Source organism: Heloderma suspectum, chromosome 2 (genome assembly GCF_057233095.1).
Source record: "Heloderma suspectum isolate Gila_16-S chromosome 2, 16-S_ref, whole genome shotgun sequence".
Classification (NCBI taxonomy): domain Eukaryota; kingdom Metazoa; phylum Chordata; class Lepidosauria; order Squamata; family Helodermatidae; genus Heloderma; species Heloderma suspectum.
In genome coordinates, this window is record NC_139459.1 from 54,286,875 (window position 1) to 54,311,805 (window position 24,931).

The 24,931-nt window shown below is 44.5% G+C and overlaps 2 protein-coding genes and 1 pseudogene across 3 annotated transcripts in view; 2 read left to right on the forward strand and 1 right to left on the reverse strand.

Moving 5' to 3' along the window:
* The window catches only part of EDIL3 (EGF like and discoidin domains 3), a 424,305-nt gene that overhangs the window by 137,663 nt on the left and 261,711 nt on the right, over positions 1-24,931 (reverse strand). For both annotated transcript variants that reach the window (XM_084832084.1, XM_084832085.1), the window contains one exon: positions 19,287-19,400. In XM_084832084.1, coding sequence (XP_084688210.1) covers positions 19,287-19,400 — 114 coding nt within the window. The remainder of the gene's footprint in view (positions 1-19,286; positions 19,401-24,931) is intronic.
* Positions 12,549-13,351, forward strand: LOC146352261 (uncharacterized; annotated as a pseudogene).
* On the forward strand, positions 13,490-14,119 carry LOC146352262 (uncharacterized; the record flags this gene model as incomplete). The annotated part of the gene is made up of 1 exon (XM_084832670.1): positions 13,490-14,119. A coding segment is annotated over one exon (630 nt), but the record flags the coding sequence as incomplete, so codon positions are not given.

Sequence of the window (24,931 nt, forward strand, 5' to 3'; positions counted from 1 at the left end):
TGATGACTTGGGGTATCCACAGGTTGGCCACTTCATCACCAAAAAAGAGAAAGATGCATCACCAAAGACAGACCAAAAAGTGGACAAAAGAAGACACAGATCTGCATGTGCTAATGTTGATGTATAGATGCAAATGAAGAAATAATTACTATAATTTAAATGGAAACACCATACTTCTGACCAGGTGACCTGCATAACTGCGCAGTCTGCTATCCAGATGCAACTGTCAATGGGCAACTTCAGGGCCCACATTCCCCCTTTTTTGCTCATTTTTAAAACTGTACTTGGACTAGACAGCCTTTCAAATAGAGGACAACTTCAAACAGAGCATTTTTTTTTCATAAAGTAGAACACATTGGCACCTAGGGATGGGCGAACTTACACGGGTCCGCCTTGCGCACTGCTTGATGGACCCCTGCCAGCCGGCTGATTCTGTTTGGCATGGGGCGCAAGCCTCTGGCAGGCCTACAGACACCTGGTGAGTGGTGCACAGCCACTCGCTCCCTTGCCGAGCCACCATTTTGCAGAAAATGGCAGCATGTTCTTTTACGTAATGGGGCTTTTTACACAAATGGTAGCCATAAATGAGCCCATTTATGCAACATTACAGGCGTAAACGGTTCATTTAGAATAGGGTCAGGCAGCCAGTGGGGTCAGTGGACCATGGGGTCTGTGGACCGCTGCCCTGGTCTGCGGGCACAAATGGCGTCCAGCATAGCAGACGCCATTTGGGTCCCTGCTTTAGCCGTGATAGGCTCCATAAATATTTATGTAGCCTATCACGGCAAAGAGCAGGGACGCAAATGGCATCCGCTGCGCCATTTGTGTCACTACTCTTTTCGTGATAGGCTATGTAAATATTTACATAACCTATCACAGCTAAAGCAGGGATGAAAATGGCATCCGCTATGCTGGACTCCATTTGCATCTGCAGCCCAGCAGCGGATGGAAGTCCGGCTGCGGATGGGCCTGGCTGGTGGCTCCGTGGACTCACTGCGAAGTGGAGCCGGCCGGGGAGGATTCTGAGGGGAGGGACAGATCACCTCCCCACCCCCATGGACGCCCTAAACTGGAACAGTGAGTGAGGTTTGTACACCCCTATTACATGGTGGGCATGGAGAAAAATGCCATTGTGAGCAATTCAAAGCACCCTCCATGTGGCATCTTTTTATTTGCCTTGCTTTAAGCCATAGAGATTTCTGTTCCCAAGATAACAGGTGTGAGATCCCAAATGGCTCCATTAGGCCATCTAGTCCAGCCCCCAACTTGATGCAGAAATCTGGAAATACAGCATCCCCAACAGATGGATCTCTAGCCTCTGAGCAGGATTGCAAATCCAGTTAAAACGATGGTTTGCAATCTTTGTCCAGTTCAGATATAAGAACAGACTATGGTTTGCTGGTAAATCAGGTGAGGGAATCAGAGCACATAAAGGGAAGAGGGAGCCCACTAGTACAGGGCTTATTTATGAAGCACTACGGTTTGGTGTTCTGTCTGACCTGATCCAATGGATGTGAGAGCTCCACACAAACTGGGGGCTCCTACTTCCAGCTACAGCAGGCAAAGTGTTGTGTGCAGACAGAGCACAGCTCTCATCAATGGATGCTAATGTGCCTTCCATTGTCAGCAATAAGGAAGCAGTTACAATTGATGTGGATGATGAGGCAACAACCACCTGATGATGGCTAAAAGGTCTCTCTAATATGTGCAAGAAGAGGATAGTCTCTTGAAAATAAGGGTTGCATGGGGAGGTTGTTCTTGGTGGTGCTGCAGTCTGAATGTACGGCTCTCATATATATCCTGTTAGCGGAGCTCCACGAGAAGTCATCAGCAGTTCAGCTCAAACAGATTTCAAATGGCAGGCATGTGAAAAGCAAATCTGTTGTAGACATCTGTGGTCCTCTTCTCCTCCCAGTACCTCATTTTGTGGAATGAGATGACTGGCTGTGCTTAGTATAGCATAATAATGGTACTGAACACAAAACCTGACAGTGGGATTATAGATGACCTCCAATTCTGCAGTACTTAATACTGATTCATGCATAAACTTCCCAATGTGCAATTTAGCTCACAGCCGTTCTGATTCCCTTTCAGTTGTTTTGTGTTTAGAGTACTTTGCATGGGGGAGTGGGGCGGGGGAGAAAGCACCAACCTTACTGACGATTATTATAGATGTCTTGGAATGATCATTTCAGTAGTTTGTTTATTTCAGATTCTATCCATTGCCAATAGAAAGTACATGTGCCATTATTGATCTATCTTTATCCATAGTTTAGTGCCTCTTCTCTGCAGAGGACCAGAATGTATTGTATTGTACAAAAGCATGTATTGTACAAAAGCATTGGAAGATAAAGAATTCTTCCTTCCTTCAGGCAAAAGCAGAATATTATTCAAGCTGCTTCATTACTATGGCACTATAAAATTATATGATTATGAGTAGAGGAACAATTTCAGTGGGCTAATCCATTTTACTGACTGCTATTTAAAACAGTTGGCAGCCATGGATTACTGGTTCAAGTTTATTTCTGCATGTATTCAGTGGTAATTGTACATAGATCCCCCACTCTGTTGAACTTTATGAAAGAGTCCATTTTCTTCCTCTAAGACTAGAAGATATTTACTAAGCTATTGGAAAGCATACTTATGATTATGCAAAGACAGTAGCCCACATTTGGACTTTGCCAAGGCGTACGTAAAGCAAAATCCGGATTGGCCCAAGGGGGAGGGGGTAGGTTTTTGCCTTCTTAGCAGTGATGCACCTTGTCTACTACAAATATTGTTGGGAGTATCTAGGAAGTTAAGGAACCAGATAATGTTTAGAACCACATTTGTAACAATTTAGTCCTTAGAATGCTAAACTGCACACAACTGGAACACATGAGTGTAAATTATATAATATTATAATGTAAGGGGACAAAAACAACGTGTAAACAAAAAGGACCACAGTAAGTAACAGCACAATACAAAGAACAGAACTGTAAAATTGTAGATGAAGCAGGCTAAATGCTACAGTAATTAATTGCAGCTGGAAGAACTGTGCTGTAGAACCTGTGGCCTTTGGTTTTTACACGAATCCAGATGTACTCCTGTTTCACAACAGGCTTCCTCAGAAGTAAAAATCATACGAGCGCCATGGCCGAGATAAAGATGTGGGAGTGAGATAATCTCTATAACCAACTAAAATGTTGTTTATCTAATGGAAGACTTCACATCCAATTATCACCTAGTTCTTTCAAAGAGTGCTGACTCACTTCTCTAATGCAACCAAGATAAAGAGGCTTCTATGGTGGTGAGTTTAGGCAGTTCTTTGTATTGTGCTGTTACTGTGGTCCCTTTTGTGTACACTATTTTTATCCCTGTTTTTATCGCTTTTGTATACATTGTTTTTATCCCTGTACATTATAATATTATATAATTTACACTTGTGTGTTCCAGTTGTGTGCAGTTTAGCATTTTTGGGTCCTGCTTCATTACAACTGGTGCCCTTTGTACTCGTTAGTTTGACGAGTCCTTGCCACAAGTTTGTGCAGAGTTACAATACAGGTGGCTGGAAAGAATTAAGGGCTCATTTTGAGGTATCTCCAAAATAAGTATGGATGACATTCAGTGTTTGCTGACCCTTCAAAAGAAATAGCAGTTCCAGAGCTGCATGCACATGGGGCGTGTGTGTGTGTGTATTTGCATCCACCAAGGCCTTAATTAAAGAAGTAGCACTGATGTTAGGGATGTCAGAGGAATCTGATCCATGGATTGTACAGCAGACCAGCTTTTCCCCAGTTGGGTGGATTCCTTGGACTTGTGGACCATTTTTCTAACTTTTCCTAATTTTGCACAAGTTCAGTAATAGAAAAATATGCCAAAATTAAAAAGGCTGAATGCACATTTCTCTCATAGGCTAAAGTGTGAAAATGCACATTTTAGTGGGATTTGCACATTTTTGAAAGTCCAAATTGGCACATTTGTGAATTTGCACAAATTCAGAAACTAAAAGAAATCCAATTCCACCAATGAGTGGATGATGGAATAGCAAGCACCTGACAATCTGGGAAATGCAGGTGGAATGGATTTTATACCATCTGTACAACCCTAACTAATGTAGTCCAAGAGTGCAAGCTTTATGTGTCATCTTGTCTCTCTCCTATTAATGGAAGAGGACTGACCTTAGATTTATGCTGTTTATTTGAAATGTTTGTATCTTGGGTTGAATGAATCAAGGTATCCATGAAAGGAGTTCCTCTCATGGAACACTCTTGCTCATGAACAGGGGCTACAATTAGGGATGCACGAACCACCCCATGCCTGCCCCATGCCTCTCACCAGACCACCCCACTTACCTGTTGCTGTTTAGCTCCCTGGACAAGCCACTGGGCAGTCCACGAGCAAGCAGCAAGCGGTGGTCCAACTCCTCAGTGAGCTGCCATTTTGCATAAAATGGAGGCTCACTGTTTTATGAAAAAGGTCTTTTACACAAATGGCAGCTATTAAGTGGCCATTTACGCAAGATTGCAGGATTACAAGATTATTGTTTTACATAAAAGGCCTACAGGATTACAAGATTATTGTTTTATGTAAAGGGCCTTTTCTGCAAATACCAGCTGTAAAGCAGCCATTTACACAATATTACTGTAATCTTGTGTAAATGGCCACTTCTTGGCCGCCATTTTTGTAAAAGGCTTTTTACATAAAACAACCACCATTTTTATGCAAAATGGCAGTTCACTGAGCGGTTGGACAGCCACTCACCAGGTGCTGCAGACCACCCGGCAGCTCATCCAAGGAGCTGGACAGGGGTGGGTAAGTGGCGGCAGTCCACAGACTGGAATCTGGGAGGCCAGGCGGGCAGGAGTCCACTGGACCCCACCCCCCTTTCCACCTCCTGTGACATCCCTGGCTATATTTTTTTTTGTAGATTCCCTTTTTCACCTGTGCCTCCACAAATCTGTCACAGAGGGTCAGAGGACTATATGGAACAGCATGGGAAGTAGACAGGATTTTCAGGAGGAAGGGGATGTTGGTAAAGGGGATATTGCCTCTACTGGATCTCAACCTATTCCACAAATGGAGGACTCCTTCCATTCATGAACCAAATGGAGGACTCCTTCCATTCTGAATCAAATATCTGCCTTTCCATGGCATTGTCTTTGGGACAGCTAACAATCCAAAATTAAAGCATTCAGATACAATCCACATAATTAAACCAATTAGGTGTAGCTAAAATTAAGCAAAAAAGAAAAAAGGAGCAATGGGCTACTGCCAACACCAATGGAAAGCAGTCCAACTAAAGATTCTCCTCCATTTGTCAAAAATGACTCCCCTCAAGTTTGGCGCTGTAAATAGGGCAGCAAATTTGGCAGGGACATTTTTTCTTAGCTGGGGCATTTGTCAGCAATAGCCATCTGTCTGCATGCACAGTCAGCTTCCACCTTTGACTAGAAGCCCCCCACCATTGGCCATAGGGCCATGCTGATGGGCTGCCAGCCAGATTCGATCCCTAGACCCATTCACTCTTCCACCAGCATGTTCCTATTTGAAGGATAGCTTACTACCATTGTTCAAAATACAGCCCGATCTTTAGCACATTCAGTTGGAAGTGCCCCAACTTACATCCCTGGAAACTACTTGCAAGTAATCGTATCTGGGTTTGTAGCCTGAGATACACATTCATAATGAAATCTGATTTACAGTACAATCCTATTCACATTTACACAGAAATAAGTCCCTCTGTTCTCCCTATACGTGTGTTTAAGATTGCACTTTTAATAATCTCAGAGAGCTCACATAGATACGCTCTACTTGGCTTCCATAGATAATATACTTAAGATAGGATAGGTTATGCCTCTGAAAATGTACAGAGTTTGAAGTGGCAATGGATACAAGACGAAGGGGAATTTGTTTTCATTATTCACTTTTAATTGTTAAAGAAACAGTGCTGATTTTGTCCTGATAATTATAATCCTATAATTCTGATTTCTGTCAAAGTGTATAGAACCTGTGGCCCTCCAGATGATGTTGGAATACAGCTTCCCTCATCCCTGATGATTGGCCATGATGGCTGTGTCTGATGGACTCCAACAACATCTGGACGACCACAAGTTCTTCCACCTAGTACAGGCAATACCTTCTTCCTTGTCTCTCTAACATATATAGGCCATCTAGTCAAGGGACATATTGTTCAGATATGCACACACATTTATTCTATATGCTTCACTGACTTGCTACAGTTGGTAATGATGCTAATATTTTTGTCCTGTTTCAGAATAAGCATTTTGGTCCATTGATGTCAACCTGTATTAATTGCCTTGCCATATATTTTCAGTTATATTGCCAACTGAAAGGTCATCCACATGACCGTGACCAGCCTACACAAGTCAGCATCAAATATAATGCATTTAACGTTGCTGGAAGGCACTCTATATGGATAACAGCTTGCCTTAGCCTTGTCGCTCTAATGGAAAGGAAGTATCTTTTCTTTCAAGTGCGGTCTCCCACATATATGTCTTTAAAAGTGTATTTGTTCTTTTCTAAAATGTAAGAGCAGCAAAAGGCTTCTCCTAAAATATGACAGCCATACTATCAGTTACAAGACACATTTACCAAGATTGTTTAAAACATACCAGCTGGATTAATTCTGCAGGAGAGGCTGAGGATATAGCACATGTCCTTTGGAAACAATCAAGAATCTAATGCTAACACAAAATGTTAAAAATGAATTACAGTGACCATAGAAAGCACAATTGCATGCAAACTGCTCTAATTTAAATACATTTTAAAAGCCACAAAGCCCGTTATTTTTTAAATATAGGTATTGGATTTTTAAAACTTCCAGTAATTGTGTGCTAGATGGAAATCAGGTAAGGTACCCCACAGATGTGGACTACAGGAACCTGCATAAATTTGCTTGTAGGATCAGAGAAATAATACATTAAATGGAAAGGAAACTATGATTGGCATAGATATAAAGATAGTTCTCAGGTAAGTGAGAGACAGCTCTGAATGAATGTTGGTGTCAAGATTCCCTTTTTGCCCTGCTGAAAACTCCAATAGCCAAAATCAACACTCAGACAAGAGGCTGCATTTCCAAGGCTTTAATTCCATTTACCCTAATGAGGCATACAGATGCAAATTGCTAGAGACTCACAGACTACAAAGGATAAGGAAAAGCCTTCAAGGAGTTCAAAGGGGAGTCCCCTGCCACTAATTAACTGACCATACTCCGTGTCTTGTACACTGTGGTGACCTTTTTGCCTGGTACCTGTTCAGCCATCAGGTGTCTACAACATCCCTTTTAGAAAGTAGCCGTGGCATCTCTGGCTTTTTGTTCCAGTGATAAACCTCATTTCAGTAAACCCCTTTCTCCCCACATCATTCCAATTACCTTCAGGCCCCTGTACATAACTTATTGCAATGCGCTCAACATGGGTCTACCTCTGAAGAGTGTCCAGAAGCTTCAGTTAGTGCAAAATGCAGCAGCTTGGTGGCTAACTGTTGCACGGTATTGGGACCATATTACAGCTCTCCTGAAATACTTTCACTGGTTGCCAATTGCTTTCCAGGCCGAATTCAAGGTGTTGGTCTTAACCTTTAAAGCCATAAGCAGCTTAGGACCTGGCTATTTAGAGAACCACCTTTCTCCCTATGAATCTGTCTGGGTGTTAAGATCTGCAGAAGAGGGTCTTTTAAGCATGCCATTACCTGCAGAGGTCCGTTTGTTGGGCATGCATGAACAAGCTTTCTCCTGAATTGTTCCCAAACTATGGCACATGCTCCCTCAAGAACTATGATTGGCCCCCACTCTCTTGGCTTTTAGAAAGGGTGCAAAAAAACACATCTTTCCAATTTAGCTTTTAAAATGTCATGTATGTCAGATATGACTTTGATTGCAATCCTGAACCCATTTACCTGGGAGTAAGTTCAATTGAATTCAATGGGGCTCACAGCTGAGTAGATTGTGCTGTTAGAGAAAGAAAGCCCTGGTCTCTGAATCGAGTCCACAATTAAATTGGCACTACTACAGGAATACCCAAAGAAATAAGATAGTTTCCCAATATTTAATCTGAATAAAGACAGTACAATCTATTGGTAGAGTCAAGAACCTCGTGCTGGCAGAATGAAGCTCATGCTGGCAGAATGCTTTGGGAATTGTATCATTAGTGTAAATCCTGCCTAACAAGATCTGCTAAATGTCCTTAAATATTTTTTTAACTTCTCTTAGAACAATATAAAATCCAATAATCCAAAGTTATTATTCTCAGTGAAATATATGCCACACCCCAAGTCCAGCTTGCTTGGCCTTGGGGTGGGCTGTTGCAGGTGGGTCGGGCGAGGTGACGAGCTCGGCCACAATTGGTGACCTGAGGTGGTTCCACCAGAGGTGGGAGGGGGCAGAGAGCCATTTTAAGCTCTCCACGCCACTCCCAAACGCCTCTCCAGCGTGTGGCTGCAAAGCGGGTGCCACATGCTTTTGCAGCCCTGGAGAGGCGATCGGCAATGGCCTTCCCTCCTTCGGGCAACAGTGGCTGCATCTGGCAGGCGGCAGCAGCCTCTTCTCACCTGGACGAAGCACGGCCAAGGTTTCTTGCTGCGGCAACGGCCATGGTGGCAGAAGGTGGCGGATTTTCTCGCCCTCAGGGGCTGGGCGGCCCAGATCGCGCCCGCTCAAGTGATCCCGGGCCTCACAGCCTGGCCGGCCCTAGCATCCAGCCCAGGCTTTCCCTCTAGGGGAGGCTGTGGGGCCACGGGATCAGCAGTGTGGCAGCAACTCTGGGCATCCAGGCCTGATCTTCAGGGGCCAGCTGGCCCAAGGTTTGGAGTTGGCCTTGCGGGAGGGGGGGGGGCTTCCTTCTGGGGTGGGTTCTCCCAGGCTGTAGGAGGGTCCTCAGGAGCAGTCTTGGGGTGCAGGAGGCTATTGCCTTCTTTAGACCAAGCAGTGCTGAGTCCTGGGGCTGTGGGAGGGGTGACCAATTGAGAACCCTATATACAGTCAGGGCCAGAAATATTGGAACAAAGCTAACTGTTTTGGCAGTTGGCTTCTGTAAACCACCACATTGAAGTCGAAAGGAAACACACCCAGATGGGAACGAAGTTAGGACTTTCAGCTGTAATGCAAGGGGTTTGACAAAAGGGGGGCACTAGTTATCCTTGTTAAGTGGGGAACAGTTATCCTTGTTCCAATGTTTCTGGCCCTGACTGTATTCTGCAAAAAAAAAAAAGTCTTGTTTTGTGGGCGGGGGGTGGTTGTAGCATTATTCCCTAACACCTAATCCCCTGCCAGTGGGCACTCCATAGCTCCCCAGGAACCAACTCCTGTGGCTCGAGCATCTAGCCAATATGCCCCCTTAAAAAAAGGACAGGGGGGCAAGAAGGGAAAGGGCAAAGCCCCTCGCCCTCCAGCAAAATGGCCTCGATAGAGACATGAGTCTTTATCGGAGGGGGAGGAGAACCCCGATTTGGCACTGATCCTTGCACGTGTGGAGGCCGTGGAAAAAGACAAAGGGATTACACCACCCATGCCTAGGCCAACCACATCGTGTGGTTCTCAGCCTAAACAGACTAGACGATAGACCCAGCACACATTGCTGCCTTCACTTTCAGAGCGTTTAGATGCAATTGAGGCATCTTCCAGCTCTGTCTCACACAGAATCCCGCACCGGCTTCCCCTACAGCTGAAGGACCAACATCTGCTATGATGCAGGCATCGGTGTCGGCGGCAGCATTGCGTACTGCATCCCCGGAGACGCTACTCTGACTGTCCCAGTTGCAGGTGAGGCAACTTCCTCTAACACCTCCCACTGGCCAGAGTGGGGTCCGATGGGACCATGGGGATGGTTTCCATGGATGTCAGCCCCTGGATGGCCCTCTTCTCTGCCTACTGGAGATCAAGTTGACCCAAACGCGGTTGGGGATGCCTACCTTATGCAGCCCCCACCAGTTCCAGTAACGCCAGCGGGATGGGGGCGGGGTCAGCCATGGCACATTCCAGCTTTGACACCTTTGCTGCTGTAAGCGCACTGGACACTTCCATATCCCCTCAGACAGCCTGGAGGTGACGCGGCACCCCTTTTGGGGCCTTCGGCAGGGCAACCTGTCACACTGCCGGAGGCTAGTTCACGTCAGGCTTCTCCAGCAATGGACGGCCTGTGCGATGGAGTCCACTCTCTATCCTCCTTGACACAGGTAGACCCATATTCCAATGTGGGGAAGGATGCCATACCCACCGGTAGTACATCTATAATGCTAGGTTTTCACCTTTTGCCCACCACTAGGGATAAGATTTTACATGGAGAATTCATTGATGTTATTTCCTTGTTATTTCGTGAACCGGACTCTAAAGATAAGGAGAAATCGGGTGATAAGAAACAAGACAAAGGCAGGTGAAAGAACGTCGCTCACACCTGGGCCAATTGGCTGCCAGGGTTTCTAATTTATATGGGGGTATTACAACAAAAATTTCCTGAGTGAGGGTGGGTCCTTACTAAATATTTAGATATGATTTATAGGGCATACTCCAAATATAAGGGCGGGGCTTGGCTGGCCTATGACGAGGCCTTTCGTATAAGGGCCACTGTTGACCACTCCCTTCGCTGGGACATCAAGGAACAGGATTTATGGCTTCAGTTCATGACTCCGGATAGGCCAGGATTTGGCAATAGATCAGACAGCAGTCATATTTTGGCCAAACAGCCACCCACCTCGACCATTTAGTCGAATGTGGGGCGGTTCAACAGTGCTTGCTATGCTGGGAGTACAGTTCTAGAGGCTCCTGTTCCTGAAACCCGTGCCGCTTCCGCCACAAATGTTCCATTTGCAGTGGGCAGCACCATGCACCACCTGTCCCAGAATTAAGGGTTGGTGGGGTCACATGCAAGATGGACAAGGTCATAGGAAATCCGAGGCGGGCAACAACCTCCTCCCAAAGGGACCTAGCCCAGTTAGTATTGAGCCACTCCGATGGCTCCAGGGGAGATATCCACGGAGGGAAGATGCGGTTTACCTGGACCAAGGTTTTACACATGGTTTTAGAATCCCTTTTCAGGGCAAGCGTAAAGCACAATTTTCTAAGAATCAGAACCCTGTTCTCAGTATGGCACAGCTGGTAAAAGCCAAAATTGACAAGGAAGTTGCCTCGGGGCGGGTTCTTGGCCCATTTACAGCACCATGTAACCCTAACTTGCGGGTTTCTTCCTTGGGCATTGTTCCCAAAAAGGTGATGGGGGAATACAGGTTGATTCACAACCTCTCCTTCCCAAAAGGCGGTTCTAAATGATGAGATCCCAGAGCATCTGTGTTGGGTGCATTACACTCCCTTTATTTCTGCAATATCTGTGGTCTGGAATCTCGGGCAAGGGACATTGATGGGCAAGTGCGATATAAAGTCTGTGTTTTGCATCTTGCTTGTCAATCCTTTGGATTTTGACTTTTTGGGGTTCTGTTTCCAGAGAATGTTTTACCTGGACAGGGCCCTCCCCATGGGATGCTCCATCTCCTGCACCAGGTTGGAAAAGTTTAGCAACTTCTTGGAATGGGCAATGAGAGATAAAATAGGGACCCCAAGTGTGATCCATTAACTGGATGATTTTTTGTTCACTGGCCCTCACGATTCTCTGCAGTGTGTCAACTTAATGTGGGTTTCACCTCCATGGTGGATGAGTTAGGTGTCCCTCTGGCTCAGGAAAAAGCAGAGGGTCCATCTTCAGATTTAATGGTTTTTGTTTTTTTGGGATTGAGTTAGATACGATCAACCAATGTTGCAGGCTCCCAAATGACAAATTCATGGTCCTCGGGGAAAAGATACACATACACATAATAATGCGTTCCTGCAAAGTCACCCTGCACACATTGCAAGAAGTGGTCAGTCATTTAAATTTTGTGTGTCAGGTTCAGGTAGTTGCCCCAGGCTGGGCCTTCCTAAGATGGCTCTGCTGGGCCATGCGTGGACTGCAGCGACTGCACCACCGAACTGGAGTCACCTCGGCCATGCGACTTGATCTCAAGGTTTGGCTTCAATTTTTGCAGGAGTTCAATCCTTCTGGAGGTGTGGGTTGCTCCTGGAGGCCGACTTGCAGGTTCATTCTGATGCTGCTGGGTCCCTGGGTTTTGGGGTGATCTGGGGTGATCGTTGGTGCATGGAACTATGGCTGGAGGGTTGATTAGCAGACCAAATTGCCAGGGATTTAACATTTTTGGAGCTTTTCCCAATCTATTTTGGAGATTTTCCCAATCAAAGCAGTGCACATATGGGCTGACCAATTTGCCAATTCGGTGGTTCACTTTTGGTGTGACAATCAGGCCACTGTCCACGTCATCAACACCCTGTCTTCCAGCAATGCCAGAGTTATGTCATTGGTAAGGGTGTTCATGCTGCATTGTCTGCGACATAATATCTGGTTCTGTGCCTGACACATACCTGGCCTAGACAATCCGATTGCCGATGCTTTGTTGCGTAACCAGGTCGAACAGTTCCGGGAGTTGGTCCCTTGGGCACGTCCATTGCCAGACCCCATGCCAGCAGCACTATGGGAGATTGGTGGACTGAGGCGGAGCTCGCCATGATGAACTCCATAGCTCTTAGCACCAGAGCGGCTTACGACAAAGCAGGTAGGGAGTTTCATGATTTTTGATGCAATCGGCAGTTACAGCAGTGATGGCCCATCCCTGTGGACCATCTTTTGCAATTCTGCATGTCTTGCTGGAATAGGGGGCTTTTGGCAAGGACTATCAGCAGCAAGCTGGTGGCCCTGGCCTTTTGGTCTAAATTTAGGGGCGCGGCTGATAACACTCTTGATTTCAGGGTGTGGTGAGCCATTCAGGGTTGGGTCAGGATGTCACCCCCAGCTGCGGATTCCAGGTGCCCCCTTTCTCCGGGCATCTTCTTAGGACTCTGGGGATTGTGGCCATCCATATGCGCTTCGCGTTTTGGAGCATCACTTTTTCACGCAGCCACCTTAATGACTTTCTTTGGGGCTCTACGGATTTTCTAGCTGGTTGTGACATCAAAAGGTGATGTATCTGGCAGAGCTTTGCAATATTCTGACATCCAGGTCCACTCTGATGTTGTTAGGATCTTGCTCAGGAGGTCCAAGACTGATCAGACAGGTAGGGGTGCCATGGTGTCACTTCTGCCAGCACAGGCTGAGGAACTATGCCCCATCAGGGCAATGGCTGCTTTTCTGGATTTGAGGGGGCCCTCAGAAGGTCCACTGTTTTGCCATTCTGATGGTTCACCTCTGACAAAATATCAATTTTGGTCTGTTACTAAGTCAGCACTGGGTACCCTTGGTCTAGGTAAATTTTATTTTGGGACACATTCTTTCGTAATGGGGCCGCTTTGACAGCTGCGTCTTTGGGTTTCTGAACCGACCAGGTGAAGGCGGTGGGCAGATGGTGCTCCAAGGCCTTCAGAGCTTATGTCAGGCCTCTACCTTGATATGGTGGTGACCCCCTCCTCCAGTTTATTCCGTTTCTTACTGTTTTCTTGTTTCCTTTAGATTGATGGAATGGATATAAACCTGTGCGTGTGCTCATATGTGCACACAGCATGGTGTTCTGTGCTGGTTGGAAGGCTCCCAGGTCAGGCTACGGACCTCAGCTCGGACTGTCCCAGCATGCCTGTGTACAGTGGCTTGGCGGACGTGGTATGCGGTGGGAGTGCCTCCTACCCACTCTATTCCATCAAGGTTTGGTGCGTGTCCCCCCCCCCCAGGTTTTGGTGCTGCATCTTGGGGGGAACGACCTGGGTTGTTTAGAAGGCAAGGGCCTTATTTTGCAAGCATTGGGGGATTTTCAGGTTATTCAGTGCTTTTGGCCAGGGGTAACTATCGTTTGGCCATGCTTGCTTCCCAGACTTTTCTGGTGGAATCTCAAGAACCAGTGGGCCATTGAAAGGGTCCGGCAGAAAGTTAACAGGGAAATAGCTTTGGGGCTATTCCAGCATGGAGATGGGACTATTCCTCATCCAGAAATTTTACGGACATGGGGGGAGCTCTATAGGCAAGACAGGGTGCACCTGGATGATTTAGGGAATGATATATTTTTCTTGGATCTCCAAAGGGGCCTGTGGGAAGTAATTCAGTGCAGGTGGGGGGAGTTTGACAATAGGCTTGTCATTCCCTGTGGCTGTTAGGACAGGCATTGGGGATGAGAATAGGGATGGTGAAAATTCAGAGGCATGGTTATTGTGACAGGTAACGCCTGAGGCCTCCCGCTCTGGGTTTCATGGCCCATTGGGGGGATAAGGGTTACCTGGGAGGCCAACTAACCTCTGGGTTGTGCAGCCCAGGCGGGGGTAACAGGGGAAGGCCTACGTCCCCCAAAACAGGTAGCCCTGTGGGGTGGTGAGATGACGCCACCACACAGGCTTTGAATGTTTTCGCCCATGTCAGGGACAGATAATAGCTGCCCCAGTTTAGCTTCCCATCCTGTTTTCCCCTTTGCAGATTTATCAATACATGTGGCCCAGTTTGAACCCAAGAACCTGTGTCAGTCTCTTTATTTCCCCATCTCCGCTCACAATAGAATTAGTAGACCTATTTAAGATAGCTTTATTCTAAGGTCCTATTATCTACACATCAAACAGAATGAGGTGGGCATGAGGTATAGAAGGATTGTCCCATTTTGGACTGTAGCTGTGCAATCACATTTTTTAATGTCCTGCTCTGTTAATTAAAAAATAATAACTCTTTCCAAGTACAAACTAGCACAACTTTTAGTGGGTTGAGAGAGCTAGAACCTTTATTTCTAATGTGCTGTTTTTATACTTGGACCGGCTACCTGAAACTGTACAGTTTTCTTTAATTCCATAGTATTCTACAGCCTGCTGTGCTACCTGGATAGATACAGTTTGCTCACTTTAACGGCTCTGTTAAAACACTTAGTCCTAGTTCATTCTTGATCTATATGGCATGTTTACCACTTCCCTTTGGCTGAACCCGGTGCTGCTCTAGTAATACAAGATTATGTGGGAATTTCCCATGCTGATACCAGAGTCCACAGAAAGGTGCATTAATGATGGGAGATCTTTCTTCTGCCCTCTTCTATCTTCTTCCACAAATGCAGAACAACTTAGTCAAATGAGATTTCTGAGAGCAGGCAACTCAAGGAATCATGATATGAGATAAATATATAAGCACAGGAATAGCTAGTAATGAAACCAGTGCAGAATTAACATACAGAAGTTCCTATATAGCTTCCAGATATGGTTATTTAGATCAAGGTGTATAGTTCTCATTGTGCTTGCATTTATGTTATCAGAAGAATGGCCCGTAAAGCAATTGTGTTTGGCTCCAGTAGTCCAACCAAATTTTAACCTAGTGTGGCAAAACTTTTGTCTGCAATTTCATTAAGACTTTTTTTCTTCTTTTTTTTACAAAGCTTTCTCTGGGAGAGATATTCCACACTTTGCTATTATGTGTCCCTTTGAGGTTTGTATGTAAGAGCCAGTGTGGTGTAGTGGTTAGAGTGTTGGAGTGGGAATCAGGAGATCCAGGTTCTAGTCCCCACTCGGCCATGGAAACTCACTGGGTGACTTTGGGCCAAACCTACCTCACAGGGTGGTTGTTGTGAGGATAGAATGGAGAGGAACAGGGTTATGTACACTGCCTTTGGTACCTTAAGGAGGAAAAAAGATGGGATATACATAAATGTAATAAATAAATAAATAATCCTGGCCCATAGCTATGTTAAGATATTTTATCGTATAGCCTGACCAACTGGGAGGTGTTCAGGTTGTGTGCTTAAATCAGGAGAGTTGAACCTTTGTCAGCCTAAGGGCCAAAATCCATTCCAGTGGTGGGTGAGTCCAGAAGCAAAGGGCTGGGGCCAGACTACCAAACGTATCAGCACGTTTTAGCTTAAAGCTCTTCCTGCCAGTAACTAAACCTTAGAAGAGACATTTCAACCTTTTAGAATGAGGGAAATCCTGCACAAAAGCCAAGAAACCACCAAACACTAGGAGGTTGTGGGAAAGGGCCAGGGGAAGGGGGCATTAGCCTCTGGAGAACCCTGGAGAGCCAGATGGATAGGAGGCCAAATTTGCCCCCCAAACCTGTGGTTCTGCACCCCTGGCTTGCACCCCAGATCCACACACCTCTGGACAACTGTCTGGAATATGGGCTGGGCCCCTGAAAATACATAAGTTGACTATCCCTGATTTATTGCATGAAAATGCTGAACTGGAAGGGGAGGATGCTTCTGTGGTGATACCCCCAAAGAGCCAAATAAGATGAGGAAAGGGAGAATGGATAGATCTTCACCCATCTTTGAAATTTGTCAATAGTAGCTGTGTGTGGGTATGCAAGGCTAATCCAGATCAGGACCATGGCACGGACGGAAGAAAGGGTCTAGCCCTTCTCTGTACCATTTTTCCCAATAGAAACTGTGCCCCAAAGCTGCTATTCACCCTGTTCAAATATGTATGTTTTTACTACCATGGCAAAAAGCAGCTTCATGGGAGCAGATTTTCAATGACAAAATATGTGGGAGAAAAGATTACCCCCCCCCCCACACACACACACACCATGATCCATTTCTGATTGCCTCCCTGCCAAAGCCCATTGTTGCTGTTTGTGAAAATTAAAATAGTCCAGAGATGCATTCATGCATCACCATAGTCTTGTCTAGATTGGCAATGCAAGAAGCCAATTTTTGAGCCATATTGTGTCCAAACCATGAACATGTTCAATGAAAAAAATAATGTGCAGATTTTATGTATATAATAGCTCCTTTCTTATATTTGATGCAGGCCAAATTCTAGACAGTTAACATGGCTACGAGTTATTGGTTGGATTTAATGTGTGTGTGTGTGTATAAAAAAATAAACAAACTTTCTGGGGAGTGAGCTACAATCATGCTGTGAAAAGGCTCTCCTGGGAAGTTCAAAAATATCCTGGATTAAAGTTAACTTCAATGCAAAATAAAAATGAGCAAAAACAGACATCTCAACAAAAAACCATCTAGGACCAAAACTGAATTGGCTGTCTGTAATTTTTATTCATCTTTTCTAATGCTAAACACCAGGATTCTGAGACGATAGTGAGAAAATCTTGGTTTAACCGGAGGTAGGTGTACTCAGTAATCATAGATTTACATAATTAGTGTGACAGCTTTCAATTACATAATTATTGTAAATATGTGCAACGATGCAATTAGGATTTGTAATTGCAATGTGTAACTACATAATTAGGTGTTATGACATGGTAAACTCTTGTGAAAGAAAGCAGGTGCCCTCTTACATTAGTGCTATAGCTCACGAGAATAATTTTGGAATAGGACTAGGAGTTAGCATTTTAATAAGAACTCTACAGATAGTTTATGTTTATAGCTCACAAATGAATGCTAAAACTCAGGAAAATTGTGCCAAGGTGCTTAAGAGAGATGTAGCTGGCCTTCCAAATGGGGGTATTTCAAGGTTCGGTAGTCAGTACAGACATGAAACCCATGTCCAGCATATCATTTATGCACCATAACATATCATAAGAATTAGGAGCAGTGACGTATAGCATGATAATAAACACTTTTTCAGGAAACATGTATATAATCTACAAAGGGCATAATATACACTATGCAGAGAGTTGGATCCAGACTAATCCATTGAAATCAGTGTGTGTGTGTGTGTGTGTGTGTGTGTGTAGGGTTAAATCCTACATTAAATGAGTGGACTTCTGCTCATGCAACAGCAGTTTCCCTTCTCCTCCTCCCCGCTACAGTCGCCCAACCCTCTGGAGAGCAGGTCTAGGGTGTGTGTGTGGGAAGCTACACTGTGGGGAGGGAAGGATCTCAACAAAAAACACACTGGTGGAAGGACACCATCAGATAAAACCCATTTATATATGTAGATATAAAACTAATTTTTCTGTTGTACTTTAATGCTAATATTTATAGACATCGGGTAGAATCCAGCGCTGCCCTTGTACAGGTGACCCAGCCATGCCGGCAGCAGCACATGGGTAGCCCTGCCACTGCAGCCACGATGTAGCGCTTCCATGGGGAAGTGCCACAACAAGCACAAATGTTCATTTCTGGAAGGGGCACGTTGCGCCCATTCCAGAAACAAGCATTTCCGCTCATCACAGAGCTTCCCCGTGGAAGCGCCACATCACGGCCACCATCAGGAGGGGCCACCCATGTGCAGCCAGCAGCATACCTGAGCTGCCCACACAAGGGCAGCATTGGATTCTGCACAATGTCTATATGCTATAAATTGGATTCTACTCATTGGGTTGGATCCAGACTTAATCGTTTTAAATGGTTTTGTTTCTTGATGTGAGTTGCCCTGATAACTTTGCTGTAGAGCATCTTGTAAAAACTGAAAAATCAGTCAATCAATAAACAAACACACCACTCTATCAGTAAAAACACTGGCTGCGAGAGCTGGACCATAAGGAAGGCTGAGCAAGGGAAGATAGATGCTTTTGAACTGTGGTGCTGGAGGAAAATTCTGAGAGTGCCTTGGACTGCAAGAAGATCGAACCAGTCCATACTCCAGGAAATCAAGCCAGACTGCTCACTTGAGGGAATGATATTAAAGGCAAAACAGAAGTTCTTTGGCCACATAATCAGAAGACAGGGTACCCTGGAGAAGGTGCTCATGCTCGGGAAAGTGGAAGGCAAAAGGAAGAGGGGCCAACCAAGGGCAAGGTGGATGGATGATATTCTGGAGGTGACAGACTTGGGGGAGCTGGGGGTGGCGACGGCCGACAGGAAGCTCTGGCGTGGGCTGGTCCATGAAGTCACGAAGAGTCGGAAGCAACTGACCAAATAAACAACAACATACGATTGGGTGGTTTGGGTGGGCAATTTTCTATCAATGCACATTTATTCATTTATGTGCATTTATTATCTTTATGTCTTGCTTTCCTTTCATATTGAGCTCAAGGTAGTACAAAAGGAAAAAGATGCAACTGAACTGAAGGTACATGCTCTACTGCTGGAACTGATTTTTTAAAAACACTATTTAAATCAGAATTCAAGAGGAATGTCATGCATGGCAGAATAAATAGAAAGAACAATAAGGAATGGAATGGAGAAAAACCTCTGATCTCTAGTCCAGCTTAGTTACAAGATGTGGAGAGATTTAGGATGATAGTAGCTTTGAACAAAGCATTACATAGCATAGGCATCAATCAAAGCTCTTGCTGGAGGACACTGCATCAGCTTGGCCAATTGTATACTACCTTCATTTAAATAAATTTGCATTTTATTAATCCTTAGTAGATGTGACATACTAGCTTACAGTTATTTTGCTATAGAAAAAGAGTGAAGTTTCAATCCATACACTGTAAAACTGTACTTACTGTACTGGCAGTTCCTTCCCATAAATTCACCGGGACACTCACAGGAATAGTTAGCTACGAGATCTGTACAAATGCCACCATTCTTGCAGGGTTCAGCTTCGCATTCATTTACATCTGTGGGGATGCCCAGTGACAGCGTTAGGCCATTTGTCAAGAACATGTTTCCATTTTCAGAATAAGAAGTCAGACACTTTGTGAGATTGCATATGCTAAGTACTACTAGCAAACCTATTTTCAGTGAAGAATGCACAAAGAGTTTATCATTGATGAAAATGCCATAGTTTTTCCCTCTCTCAAATATATAATTAAGGGCCAGAAAATATTTTTTCCAATAAAAGGATAGGCTGCAATATTTCCAAAGTGAGACACTTAATCTGCATTGGTTTCAGTGTTAGACTTGGCTATATGCTCAACTCTTTCCAATTGAAATTGATGTGAAACTTTGGCCGGATCATGTCCATGAGGACTAAACTGTGACATAAGCAATAACTGGAACAAGCAGGTACATTATTGACTATTCCAGAAGTTCAGATATTACACCCTACTGTTGATACAGTGGTAGGTGTGCTCCATCCATTTTGCCCAGTTGAATCTTGGTGTTTAACAAACAGATTACATTTTCATTGTTTTTCTAAAATGAGATTTTAGAAAGGAAACAAACAAACTTGAAAATGTGCATTCACTTTCACCAATGGAGTCTATCTCTGCCCTAGCACCTCTTGTCCTCCAGTTAACATTGACAAAAAATAATCCTTGGGACCATATGCTGCTCAGAAAAATACAACTATTTTTTTTCAACAAGGCTATTCTGGAAGAGCCTCAGTTCAATCAATTTTACTTAGGTCCATTGTTTGTGGAAATTGAGGCTCTCCCCCACGTGGGCAGATTTAATAGAAATACTGAAAATCCTAGCAGTGGTTATAGGTATAGGTTTTTGTATCCATCAGATAGACATGCTACAAAGTCCTTCAGAGGTTACCATTTTCATAATCAGGGCTGGCCCTGCCATTAGGCGGAGTGAGGCAGTTGCCTCAGGTGGCAGATGCTTAGAGGTGGCAGTGAGATGCTGGAGAACAGAGCTGTGGGCCATGCAGCCTTTCCTGTGCCTCCTAAGCTAGCCAGCTGCCTTCAGTGTGATGGATGATGATGTCCCATTGCCACTGTTGAAGAAAGATTCAACTGCCAGTCCATTTAGCTGTTGTACATGGAATGGGAAGGGCACCATCTTGTCCTGATAAGGCAGCATATGTCTGATGTCTTGAGCTGGCCCTGTTTATAGTGGGAGTGATGTGTGGACACATTCCAAGAGTAAAACTTATTGTCAGAAGTAGGGACATTGGAGAAATCTGCAACAGAATGAAATGGTTTCAGATTTCTATGAATCTGACCCACAGATTATGCTGCAGATCAGCACGGATTTTGCATACCTTTTTTAAAAAAAACTTTCTGGGATTTTAGGCAAATTTAGTCATGGAAAAAATACATTAAAAAAGCTGAAAATGAGCATCTCATCCATAGGCTAAAGCATGAAAAAGTGTATGGCGAGGGGGTTGCAAATTGGGGAGGGGATGTTCATTTGGGGGTTGCACATTTTTGCAAGTGTGAATTTGTGCAAATTTGGAGAAATGGGAAAAATCCAGTTCCGTCAATGAATGGACAATGGAATGAAAAGAACCTGACAACCCACAAAACACAGATGGAATGGATTTCACAATATTCAGACATCCATAGTCAGAAGCAACCCCAAGTCTACTAGAATTGGATCTTGCCCCAAATGTGTGAACACTTTATTGGTTGGATATTAAAACATTTCTGAATGGTATGGAGAGACCTACTATTTTTCTCCCACCCACCATTTCTGATTGCCTTTAATATACCCTGGGATAGAAATCTTAGTGATTCCATTAACTTATTTCCCATGTAATTTCACACTTTAGAAGTATGCCTTCAGGGCAACCATTCCCACCATCTCCCTTGAACCTTATTACCATAACTGACTGTTTATATATAACCAGCACTTTGACAAATTATTTTTTATTATTATTTCTGTTGTTGAAAAAAAACAAAGAGATTGCATTAACAAGAGCCAAAATGTTACCAGTCGTGACTAGTTAAAGAAAGACTTCAAAGCTGTAAGAACACTTAAATCTACAAACAGATTAAGGAGCTATTCTGTGATAGATATAAACTCAGCCATCAGGTGCTGCTCATAGTCCTGTGAGTTGCCTGTGGTAGTCCCATAATATCCCTGGTAATGTTTGTCAGGTACTGATGGAGTAAGATATAACAGATCCCATCCTAAAAAAACTGATAACATAGCCATGCTGGTCCGTAAGAAGAAAAAAATCCACAATTTGACAATACCTTTATTAGGACCAACCAAAATGCCACAAAAGATTGTGCAAGTTTTTGAGTTCTCCAGAACTTCTGTAAACCACCCAGAGAGCTTTGGCTATGAGGTGGTGTATTGCCCTGGCCATGGGCTGACAAGTTTTAGAGGTGCCGAGATAGTGATAAGCCAGATCCAGGTTTGCTTCCAAGAAGACTTTATTGAGTACTTACAGCACACAGGCGTACCCAATGGTTGGATCAGACAGCTTCTCTGAACCCAGGGCCAAGGGATAAAATTGGTTTTATACCATACATGTTAGCAGTGAGGCAGCATGACAGAAGCAAGTGTTAATTAGCGTTCATCAGCAACGTTCCCAGCACAGACTAATAGTGGTTGTTTCAAAAGGAAAACAATCAGAACTTTCCCAGCACAGACACCTCTGGCTTAGCATAAACATAGCCTCACTTCTCAGGCACATCCTAGGCCCTGATAAGATAAATGGTTCAGAGCTCGTTAGCATGGAATGTGCTGAGGCGACGATATCGACCTTTGACTCATGTTACCAGCCAAGAGGCCCACTAGCAAGAGAATTACACTAATAATGAACCAAAGCAGAGAGCATTATGGATCTCTAGGACCCTCTAGAACTACTGGTAACTTGGTTACAGGCCTGGGGCCATTACAGGCAGTATAGAAATGTAATAACCACCACCACCACCACCACTACTACTACCAACTCTTCACAGTACAAAATGCAGAAGGTGGGGGGAAGAGAAAACAAAAGAAGTATAAACGTTAGCCAGATGTTGTGGCCATCTAAGTGGAGGCCTGCTGCTTAGACTCAGCCAGATCTACACTAGTGCTTTTTTCAATCGGTATTGAAGTGCACTGATAACTGTTGGGGCACATTACACATTTCATATACCCCTTTTCTAGTGTTATTTCCCACTTTTTATTCCGTATTATCTAACATACTGCAATAGACGTCATTGTGTGTGTTACAAGATGTAAATGCACAAGAAGGATATAGCATCACCATGATGGGATCGTATCAATATGACATAAAGTGTAGACCTGGTCTTGGCCTCAGAATGGAGACTGCAGACTGAATGGTAGCAGTAGATGTCACAGGTAGCAGAATACACCTAGAATTCTAGGATAAAGAAGCAACGGCTGAACCCATTTCTGAAAGCATAAAGTCTGGCTGTAGGCTCAGGTCTGTCATTTGCCTTGGGTTGGGTAAAACACACAGGTTTACAGGTAGGCAGAGAGCACAAGTGAAGAACAACATGGCAATCTTTAGCAAAGCTGGATATTAATTTTAGCTGGTGCACTAGAAAAAATCAGTTGAGGCCAAATTGTGTAGTGTGACCTAGTGGCCTTGGGGAATACTGGGCAGCATCCAATACTGCAACATTGCTCTGGTCATTTCTTTCTTATTTATTTATTTATTTATTTATTTATTTCATTTCTATACCTCCCAATAGCCGAAGCTCTCTGGGTAGTTCACAAAAATTAAAACCAAACAGCACACAATAAAACAATACAAAATATATAAAACATTAAAACCACAGGATAACAATACAACCAGACTAAAACCAGAATAAAACCTAGCAGATATGCAGTGATTTAAAATACAGATTTAAAACAGCAAAGCGAAAAGTCTAGAAAGCTAAAATGCTAAAATGCCTGGGAATATAAAAAGGTCCTCACCTAGCGCCGGAAAGAATACAATGTAGGTGCCAGGTGAACCTCACTAGGGAGTTCATTCCACAGCCAGGGTGCCACAGCAGAAAAAGCCCTCCTCCTAGTAGCCACCCGCCTCACTTCCTTTGGCAGGGGCTCATGGAGAAGGCCCACTGAGGATGATCTTAAGGTGTGGGCAGGCACATATGGGAGGAGGCGATCCTTCAGATAACCTGGCCCCAAGCCATTAAGGGCTTTGAATGTTAATACCAGCACTTCGAATCGGGCCTGGAAATGAACTGGCAGCCATTTCTGTTGCGCTTGTGGGACCCACCGCTTGCACAACAGGAACTAGTGCTTCCAACAGCAATCCCAGAAATGAGCAGAAACTCTTTTTTTCCAGAATGAGACAGGTCAGCAGAGGTCCCTTCTGCAAGCTCCACTGACCTGCCCCATTCAAGAAATCAGCATTTTGCTCCTTCCAGTTGCTGCAGGATCTAGTAGCTCCCCATTGGGCTAGTGGTAGGTCCGGCTAGCACTCTGGCAGAGTTGGGCACAGCCCACTGTATTTAGTTATTCAGGGCAGAGTCTACCACTAGAGGAAGATGATTTTCTACCACCTGAAGAGGGATATTGCATTTTGAGAGTTCTGTTCTCTCCAACTGCTAGATAATATTCACAATTTGGCTTCAATTGCCTTCAAAAACGGACTTTTAAGGCTAAGCACCTAAAGAAACCCCTCTGCCAGAATGGACAAATATGTCCATTTTGCTGTTTCTCCATATTTGAATTTTTAATAACGTTGAATTATTTAATAACTTAAATAAGTTCTTTGTGCAATTTATGAAGAAATGCATGAATCTGGGAAGTTCTTACCAAAAACTAAAATGAAACAAATTTTCAGCCATCCCCGATCTCACCCTGGTGAATAGGTTTCTCTCCCTGCACATGTTGCTAAAGAGCTAACTGAAAAGCTGTATTAACATTTACAGCTTCTCAGTAGCCTTCTCGGTAGTGGTGCCCGCCCTTTGGAAAATCCTTCCCCATGCAGTTTGGGAGGCAGAAAATGTGGCATCTTTCAAATGCCTCCTGAAAATCCACTTTGTAATTAAGGGCACCTTCCTATCTAGATAGGTGGCCGCTTCCGAACTTGGAGGTGACTGCCTATGCAATGCAGGGCAGGAGAAGCATGGAGGGGAGCGTTCCCTCCATGCTTCTCCTGCCCTGCATTTTCGGCTACACAGCCGATTGTGGTTGTCTAGCCGCAGGAGGACGGAGCAGGGGAGTAGGCTGCTGTATGACACATTGGAGATGTCGTACAGGCATTTCCGCCCTCCCCGCCCTGGAACGCCCCCAGACACGCCCCTTTTCAGCTGCTCCATGCTCCTCTTGTGAGTATGGAGGATGGGGCTGTTCTGCTCTGCGTGGGCTCCGAGGTCGGTTCCCGGATAACAAGATATCCTATGGCCGTCTAGCTGCTGTCTAGCAGCCATAGGATTGCTCCCTAAATTAATCACACTGCTCCATCCAACTGCTCCGTGTATTGCTCTGACTGTAATTGTAAATGTTTTTAATATTGTATTTCAAATGCAGTTTTAATATTTATGTATAAGCTACTTAGGGATTT